At 36.4% G+C, this 10,050-nt stretch overlaps 1 protein-coding gene across 1 annotated transcript; it reads right to left on the minus strand.

Annotated features, from left to right (window-relative positions):
* Positions 1 to 720: 720 nt before the first annotated feature.
* On the minus strand, positions 721 to 9,159 carry LOC132252620 (uncharacterized). The gene is made up of 5 exons (XM_059737224.1): positions 9,057 to 9,159; positions 8,854 to 8,937; positions 2,522 to 2,583; positions 1,113 to 1,250; positions 721 to 979 (listed from the first exon to the last, which is right to left on the minus strand). The coding sequence occupies exons 1-5, from the start codon at positions 9,157 to 9,159 to the stop codon at positions 752 to 754; spliced, it is 615 nt and encodes a 204-aa protein (XP_059593207.1). The 3' UTR covers positions 721 to 751.
* Between the last annotated feature and the right edge of the window lie 891 nt (positions 9,160 to 10,050).

Here is a 10,050-nt window from a genome sequence, read left to right on the forward strand (position 1 = left end):
TTAAGCTAAATATTGCCAACAGTTTGCTAGGGCATCTTGGTCAAACGGGGATTGGCCATATGTTTAAAAACCATTTCAAATGACAATATCTTAGCCCTCTCAAAACCAGCTAGTAGAAACTTGGCTATTGAGGTAAAGATTTGATCTCTTGTAGAGGCCATAAAGGGAGGAAAGGTTTAGGCTTACAATGTTTTTTGGATTGAAGGTAACTCCACTATCATGATCCAAGGACAACAAAGAAAAATGCCTCATTTGGAGATATGCCCATTTAATAAAGGAGACACCACATTATTCTAGAGAATTTCTAGCGGAATATAAAGCAAAGAGGAGGTATCATAATTAATACACAAATTTCCTAGCCATGAGAGGGGCATCTACTTCAAAAGTCCTTTTAAGGTCATTTAGCATGTGTATAGAGCTACTATACTATGATTACTTATCTTTCAATTTAATGTCATGAAAGAACACATCCTTTCTTTTCCAAGTCCTTACTATTCCAGAATTAATTTTTTGTTGCTTCTTACCAATATATGGAGTGAATTAGTTAGACATTTTAAAATTAAAAGATTAGCAAATTTCAAACAAAAGTGTATCTGCATGCAAATTATTTGAAGTGAAAGGCAAACTAAACATCTATCAACTACAAAAAAGAAATAAATAAATAAATAAAAAATTGTTTTACCAAATAAGTACAACAACAAACCTTTTGTTCTAGAGGACCAGTACCCCTTGACTTTTTATTCCACAACTCCTAAAGGCCTTTCAAATTCCCATTTTCTTGATCCAAATTATTAGAGTATCTGGAGTTTCCATCACTCAATCGTTGTCCTTTATTCTTCCTAAGAAAGCTCATACCAGAGGGCCTTTGATGTTGAGCAATGGAAGAATGTCGTCTCAAAGCAGACAAGACCTCCTCCATCGTGCTCCTAATTTCAAACCCAAAAACACAGGAATCCCACTGTTTCAACCACAAGAGGACCTGCAGAACAACAATACAAGGTTAATTAATCATGAAAAAAAATCAAACAAACAAAAACTCCAATTGTAAATAAGCCTTCTAAGGTTTTGGCTTTGTAGGAACTTCAAACTAATACTATGAACAATATGTTCACCTCACGATTTGTCTGTTCATCACTGAGAAGCTCTGTAAATGAACTTGGAGCATATTTATCCACCCAAAGCTGTTCATTAACCACTTGTGTTTCAGGGAGGATTGCATCATTCTGCAATTCAGAACTTGCTTGCAAAGCCTAAGCATGACAACAATATTCATAAGAAACATTATAATGTGTAGAAAATATTTTCTAAAAGGGAAACAACTTCAATGTTCCTACCCCTAAAAATTAATATTGTACATCACATAGCATGATAAAATTTAAGATAATTTCTAACTTTATATATGAATTGAGACAAGGGTTAATTTTTGGATTTCTTTAGTGAAAATTTGGTGGTTCATATGGCCTTTTGCATAAAACTTCATAAGATCTTCTAATAATAAAAGTCATCAGAGAGTCCCAGTTATGCAGCAGACACTTCAAAAGGAGTTGCGGCTAGCTTGAGCACAATACTCTCAAACATGTTTCAGACATTTCTCAGATGTGTCCAAAATTTTGAATAATTTTTTCATGGCCTAAATAAATCAAACATTCAGTGGAAAAGTATAAGGTATTTCCTAAATAAAGAAAAATAATATAGTTTGGAAGAGAGACTACTGAAGAGAAGTAATACACTACCAAATTCCCCAAGCTTTTTCTTCCTGGTAATGCAATTGTGAGTTTGGAAATTTAAATAAATTTACTAATATTTGTATTATTATATAAAATATAGAAATAGTATCTTTTTTTCTAATAGTTAAATAAGAATCACAATAATATATTTTTCATGTATAAGTCCTTCAAAATTTATCATGTCATAAATTGATGTCATATTGGACTTGTGTCTCATGTCCAAATCCTATTCAAACTTAACCTCTTCCAAGGGTGATGTACTCATGTCTCATGTCTATGTCCATGCTATACAGTATCAAAATTAACCACTTCCAAGGTTCTCAATTACTAGAAGAGCTTCAAGGCCCCAATGGATCATTCTGGTTTTATCAAGTAGCTGCCATCCACTAAATTTTCTTAGGACCCTCATAGGATTCAAATCATAAGATGATGTGTTACCCATATAGACAAAATGGAAGCTTCTATATTGGTAACCTAATTTTGTGAAACAGTTATATGAACAAAAGCAGTTCATGAATCTGATCAGAACAAAAAAAACAAGAATAAATTGATATTCTGCAATAAAGGTGACCAGTTAGGAAAGCTTCGATGCTACTTACAGCATATTAATGAATTTTTTATACACAAAACCAAGTGATTTTCTTTAATTCATCAAGTTAAATATCTGTTCAATGAAAGAAAAGAAAAAAGAGCATTGACATCAAACATGAATTATTACAAGTTGTTTTCACAAATAGAACACTAAATAATACCATTGCCCAAAAAAAAAAAAACCAAGAAAAAAAACGATATACCTTTGTGAAAGCATCTTGTTCCACTCTTTGCATTAGAACACTAATGGGTTCCAAAATAAGACCTGTAAAGTGGATAGATTGGGAAAAGATCAAAGGCCTGGAATCAACTAATTCAAATATTAATTTTGTGCAAAAATAATATGATATACAAATGAATAAGGATGCCTACAGAATCTTGGAATTATACAAAGTGAGCAATGTCACAAGGGCTCAATCTGTGAAAAAAATGCCCTTGACTCCCATTCATGGCAGGTAGAGTACCACAAAAATCACTCCATGTAACAGATAAAAGAAAACAGAATTGTAACACATCAAGATCTAGTCAAAGTCTTTTGACATTTTGATCGATCAAGTTGGAGGTAGGGTGCTGGCAAGATCACAAAGAGGATCAAAGGATTCTCAAAGTGGATTAAGTTTGGAGCTAAGCATTTGTCTTTGTTGTTACAAGGGGTGGAAGTATGTTGTCAGGATGTAAATCTGAATAGCTTCAGAAAGGCCTAGACAGACAGGAGGAAGAAGTTTCAACTTGGAGCTCAGGAGCAATGTAGCTGGCACATTCTCCTCATGTGTTATGTTTGCTCAGTGGAGGCAAAGAGATTTTCCCTTGTGTTCCCAAAAGGAAGGAGAGTATTAAGGGGGCGGGTGGTGCTAGCCAGAAAGTTAAGAGCCCTTGATGTAGAGCTTCCCCTTGGATTTTTTGAGGTACTCAAAGCCAACAATTCCCTTGCTCGAGGTTGTATAGCCAAGAGCATCAAAGAAGGAACACCTTTTAGTAATGCAGTAAAGGATGGTTGGAGGGGTGTGGGCAAGGTTGTGTGGTTTCAATTTGGAGGTTTGGATTTTTTCAACAAAATGCAGGCCATAAATCAATGTTTAGTGGGAAAATGGATAAGGTCTCAGGTGAGACACTATTTCTTCCATCCTGAAAGTCTTGGGTTAAGTATAATTGGAGAATGAGAGTGGATATCCATCTTGCCTTCATAGGTGGCTTTCCTATTTTATTTGAGTTTGGATTTAGTTATGAAGTCAAAAGGTCCTTAGAAAAGAGTGACAATGTTCAAGAGGAAGAGGCTATTGTAAAAAAAAAAGGGTTCTAAAGGTTGGCTAACTTAGGGAAGGAGATAAGGTGGCTGAATCTTAGGTGATGATTATGGGTCTTCCTTTGTTTTTATGGCACAGAGGCTTTTTTAAGCAATTAGGTGAAGCTTGTGGAGGCTTCATAGTTGTAGATGAAGACACTGCAATGCGCTGAAATTTATAGTGGGAGAGGTAGTAGTAAAAACATATGGAAGGAAGGTCCCAAGAAGTTTGCAAGTTATGGTAGGAAAGCTTTACTTCGCCATTCAACTGTGGTGGGAGATTCCACCATGGATGTTGGTGGTGAAGCCACTCAAGCTTAGGTAGGGGCTGGAGGTTGGAGAGGACTTGGACGGTGCTTTACACATCGCAGCGAGACTAGGGTTGGTGGACCATATGCAAACAAACATGGGGATGTTTGCATGTCACCCCATGAAATGAAGGGGGTTGCATTAGGTATAGGCGTGATGGAGGCTTAGGCACTATGGATGCGTGTTGTGTTTCTTTTAAAGGGGAAGGTCTAGGCCTAATGGAGATGATTGGCCCTTTAGCATTACGAGAGCCTTATGCAATCTCTCATCAGGCTAAAACCATGAGCTCTAGCAATCGTGAGGGTTTCGAAGGTTCATTACTCTCTGACATGATTGTGAGTATCAAGGATGATCTCAAACCCACGGTTGAGAAGAGATTTCTAGTTAAGGTTGTGTTGTTGACTCCTATGGATGTAATCCTAGTGAAGGAGGCCTCTTACTTCCCAAGTAAGCTTCCTTACTCCATACTCTATTAGGGCACGGGGCATTCTCTCCTTTTTCAATCTCAAATGGCAATCTTCCAATGGAAAAGACAATAGGGAGTATGGTTCACTGGGATAACCCTCTTAATGGGTCTTTTCCAAAGGCTGAAAATTTAATGGTTGGAACTTTCTGCTTTATTCTGAAAAATGGAATGATGGTGGAGATGTTAGCAAGCACTATGAGAGGTGGTTGTAGTGATCAAGAAGAAGGATCCATTAAGGAGCCTTCCTCATTATGTGATTCCCCTCCATGTAGAGCGAGCCAAATCTTCAACTGCTCCACGGATACCGTCAAAAATTAGCAACTTTCAACATATTTGAGGGAATGTCAATTGAGGATCTTAAGGAAGAAAATAATGGCTTCTTAAAAGGGTTGGAGAACAGAAAGAGGAGCAAAGATTTAAGTCAAGTAATAAAAAAGAATTTGGCACTTAGATCCAGATTTAAGAGGAGACTTCGCAAAGTGGAGTGCTCCATTAACCATAATTCAGCTTCAAGAAAAGGGAGGAGGAATAGAAGCTATTTAGAGATATGCATAGTTTAGTGAAGAAGATTTGAATCCTTTTGTCCTCTTTGCATCTTGAGAAGGAAATCCAAAGCCTTGAGTGCTCAGTCAATTATAATAGTGTTTCAACCACAGTAAAAGGAAAGGAGAGAGGGGTGCGGAGTTAGTGGCAGGGGTCTCTGTTGACCACTAGTGGTTCGACTAGGGGTTCTTTGTTCATTCTAGGTAAGGTTTTTTATGTTTTTTTCTTTTTTGGTTTTTCCCTAAGGGGTTTCCAGCTCTTGTTGGAGCTAAGTGTTGGTGGGATGGTGGGTTTTAATCTTTCTCTCTTCTTTTATTGCTTGCCTATAGGTCATATTTGTATACTCCGTGTGTGCTTTGTTGCACCTTTTTGCAAGCGTTTTTAATATATTTTGCCTATTTACCTATCAAAAAGAAAATATTTGAATCCTTTTGTGAAAGATTTGAAAGTCATATTAATGATATAGAAAAGCGGAAAGTAGCAAAGGCTTTGATCACGTTGTAGAGGGTAAACCTAGTTCATCTAGAAGAGACCAAGGTGTAATAAATGTCGAGTTAATTGGTGAGGAATTTAGGAGTACATAGAATATAAATTGGGGTAATGTGGAGGCCAGAGGGCAAGTAGGAGGTATTTTGGTTTTTTTGGGACAATAAGGTCATGAAGCTTCTGGAGGTAGAAATGGGGTGCCTTCTCTTTCATGTTGGTTTAAGAACTGCAAGGATAATTTTATTTAGATGCTTTTAGGAGTGTATAGGTCAATTCATAATGGAGAGAGAGAAAGAGAGGATCTATGGTCAAAATTGGGAGATATTAGAGCATTGTGGAGCTTAATGTTTGTCAAATTCCTAGGGGAAAGAAGAAATTTGAAGATCATAGATGAGCTTCAATTGAGGGATCATCCCCTTGCGGCAGGTCCTTTTACTTAGTGTGGTGATCTAAATATTCAATCCTTTTCTAGACTGGATAGCTACCTTGATTCAAAAGAGTGGGAAAGTCACTTCAATTGTTTGACCCAAAGTGTGTTGCCTAAACTTGTTTTTGATCTTGCTCCTATTTTATTGATGAAAGAGAGATGAGGAAGGACAAAATGCCTTTTGGGTTTGAAAATATGAAGCTAAATGTAGAAGGTTTTAAAGACCTAGTTAGAAATTGGTGGGAAGGCTACAATGTTAATGGCTCTTATAGCCACATTTTAGCTAGCAAACTAAAGGCTTTGAAGCAGGATCCACAAGTCTAGAATAGAGAGGTGGTAGGGAATTTGTCTACTAATAAAGTTCCAACTCTCAACAAGATTGGTTTCGGGGATGCAAAAACAAAGGAGACCGCCCTTTCAATGGAGGAAAGTGAGGTTAAGAGGGGATAATGGAGGAGTTCAGAATGTAGGTAGTAATACAATAGATCTCCTAAAGGTAGAAACCACGAGAATTATGGCTAAAAGAAAGAGAAAAAAAATTCTAAAGTTCTTCCACAAAATGTCAAATTCCCATAGAAGGACTTATTTGGTTACAATTAAAGTGAACTTTAAGCAGGAGGAGAGCTTCAAAGAAGGCCTTATTTGATGAATTAGTTGATAGTCCATATGGAGAAAAAAGGTGAAGGCTTAGGCATCAAAAATTTGTCTATTCTAAACAAGGCCTTCCTTGGAAAATGGTGTTAGAGATTGCAACTAAGAATAATCCCTTTGGAAGTAAGTCATTATAGGGAAGAGTGGGGAGGAAGAGGACGGATGGTGCTCGAGAGCATCGAAGGAAAGGATATGGGGTGGAGTTGTGGAAGGCTATTAAGAGCAAGTGAGAGGAGTTTCATAATAAGATTGGGTATAGGGTGGGAAACGGTAGGAGGGTAAAATTTTGGAAGGATAGATGGTACAACAATGATTCCCTAGAAGAGGCTTTTCCTAAGTTGTTCTCTATGGTCCCTGCTAAAGATGTACAATTGACTAATTTGTGGGAGTAGAGTAGGTAGAGAGGTTGTTGGAATCCCTTGTTTACAAGACAAAACATCGACTAAGAGTGAGGAGAGGTGTAGGTTTTTTAAGAGATTGCAAGGGCAAATAATTAGAAGGGGTGTAGAGGATATCATAATTTAGTTGGATATCAAAGAGTGGCAAATTTTTAGTTAAATCGCTTTATTCCTTAAGAAATCATAGAATGGAGGCATTTCCATCTGGCATTATATGGACCATGGGTTCCAATGATAGTTGAATTTTTTGTTTGGAAGCTTTATGGGGAACATTCTAACTTCAAATCAACTCAAAAGGAGGGGTTCACAGTTGTCGGGTAAGTGTTATTTGTGTAAAGTAAAGGAAGAAACGATGGACCATATCCTCCTTCATTGTTCCAAAGCAGTCATGCTTTGGCAATTAATTTATGCTCTATTAGGTGTTCAGTAAGTGGTGATCTCCTTAGTTCGAGATGTCCTTCTAAGCTGGCACATACCCTTTGTAGGAAAACAGTGTGGAGAGCAACTCCTTTATTTTGATTTTTGGAGTAGAGAAATAAGAGAGCTTTCGAGAACACTAAAAATGCAAATCGAGCAATTAAACAACTATTTATGTACAATTTTTTAGAATAGGTTAGGGTACGCACAAGAGACAGCTCTTTGTCAATGATCAACGCTATCGATAGTTGAACTCTAAGAGTCTAAGTAAGGCAAGGGTGTTGTTTTTTGTGTTTCCCTCTACCATGTTTCACCTTTAGCGCTTGAATACACCATGTATACTTTTGTGTGCCCTTTTGATAAGCACTTTTAATACAATTGATCCTTACCTATCAAAAAGACCATGCCAAATTGTTGCAAATTTCTTTCATTTAGAACATCTGATAACTTGGTACCTTCTTTCCAATAAACATAAAAGAAATCCAAAAAGAGTATTCATTCTATCATGTCCCTAAATTGTCTTGCATTCAAAGGAACAACACTTACAACCATAACGTTCGAATGCTAGTTAGTGAATTCAAGACATGTGTCAAGGCAAATCTCAAGAAACATTCATAACACCATAAACCTAATTTGCAAGAGTCATGTGGGGCATAGCTTAATACACAAGGATCACTTCATGACTGACTGCAGATCCGACATAATTTTCAGAAATAAGTCTCTCACAACATAATTAAAATATCAAAATCATACTAAACTCAATTCAGTGAAACCTTAGTCCTAACAATTAGGGGTGTTAGGTAAATCCTATTTTGCCACTTGCCCCTACTTGAGGTAATATCCTCCTTTTAAAATCATGTGACCTTCTCAAAATTCCAGTTTGTCAACCCTTGAAGCCAAAATTCCAGTTTGTTAACACTTGAAGCTGGAACTTGGTTGTCTGGACAAATGTGATGAAACTATTTTGATACACTTCAGGTCAAGCTATAACCTAAACTTCCAAACAAAATAAGAAATATGATTATTTGGTTTGCTAGTGACTAATATACTTTGGTTGGAGGTTCCTCGATAAAAATCTAATCAAAAATCAGAGTTCAAGCTAATATTTCACAGAAATAATAAAAAGAAGAACAATGATGAAATTCTTCAACAAATTAATATGATAGGGCAAATGTAGTTCCCTCTCTATATCATCAACATCCAAGCAATTATGGCAGTGATTCCACAATTGAACTTCATTTGGTTGCCAAGAAGATGAGGAAAAAGAAAAGGAAAAAGAAAAGGAAAATAAAAAGGTAAAAACTCAAATCACCACTTTCAACTAAACAATTGCCGCATTGAACTAAGTGGAGCTCTGGTGATTATGTTGTTTTTCAGGATCCAGACATAGCAAAATTTAAAGACATGTTTGGTTCTATTACCAGAAAACGGTTTTCAAAAACCAAAATTGTGTTGTGGTCAGTTGATAAATACGCCCTAGAATTCATAGATTGCATTTACTGTTCTTTTCCTCCATTCTCTCGGTAACCAAACAGCTACCATAAAACTAGACTCACCCTTGGTGCGTCCCTCTAAATCAAGTTTCTTCAACCTCCCGTCGCTCCTAGTTACGCTAATCTTCAAGTAAACCCTGTCGCCACCTGGTCCAGTCACCAGAATACAATCACCGTCAATCTCTAACGCGTATCGCGAAACGATTCTCTCCTCATCAACAACCATAGGCTCCAAATCACCGTCACTGTCCTGCGGCAGCGAGTACCGCAACCAATCTTCCTCAGCTCCGGTCTCAGACAGATCAGCTTTGCTACACTTTCTAGAATCGGGGGCATCTGGTCCGTCGGATAAGGGGCGTTTCTGGCCATTGACTTGAGGTTGTGAGAGTGGTGAAGGAGGTTCAGGGAGCTGTTCTTATTCTTCTTCAGGGTAGGGTTCTGGGGGTTCTTGGTCTTCGTAGTCTTCGAGGTATTAGTGGAGGTGAGAATTGGCTTCCAGCCATTCGAGCTCTTCTAGGAGGGGAATGTACATGTTGGCGTCCATTGATGGGTGAAGGTGGGCAGGAGAATGGTTGCAGAGAAGTGATTGAGATTCTGGCACTCGTTTGGCGGGAAAGTGAAGAGAATAGTGACAAAGCAGGGTTAAGGTGGTATTGGTGGTACTTAAGGGAAGGAGAAAAAATAAATGTTTAAAGAGAAATAATTTTCTTGCATTTGATTTTATTATGAAAAAATAGGGGGAGAAAATCTAGTATAATTAAAATTATTATTAGTTAATATATTTCAAAAATATTTAATCTTTATAAAAAAAATAAAAATAAAAATCTTAGTGACTTTAAAATTATTCTAGCATTTTCTGTTTTTCTTTTTTTTTTCTCCTCCATTTTTCTTTCTCATTTTTTTGATAATCAAAGATAGTCTATAAGGGTATTTAATAAATTAATCTAATCACTCCATAACTTAATTTAAATTCATTAATTAGATATATTTAATAAAATAATTTAATTTTATAAATGAATTTTAAATAATAAGTCAAAAAAATTAACTTATTTTTAATCTTTAATTTTTTTTTTTTTTTTTGCATCATTTAATAATATATGATAATGGTATATTTTACAAGTATAGTTCTACATCTACTACATATCTTTTATAATAAATGTTGGGAAAGTTAGGTTTTGGGCTCTTGAATATATATGGTTTTGAAAACCCAAGTATATAAAATATGAGATGTCACTGTTAATATGTAAAATAATATACAAA

The sequence above is a fragment of the Vitis vinifera genome, chromosome 6, assembly GCF_030704535.1.
Source record: "Vitis vinifera cultivar Pinot Noir 40024 chromosome 6, ASM3070453v1".
Classification (NCBI taxonomy): domain Eukaryota; kingdom Viridiplantae; phylum Streptophyta; class Magnoliopsida; order Vitales; family Vitaceae; genus Vitis; species Vitis vinifera.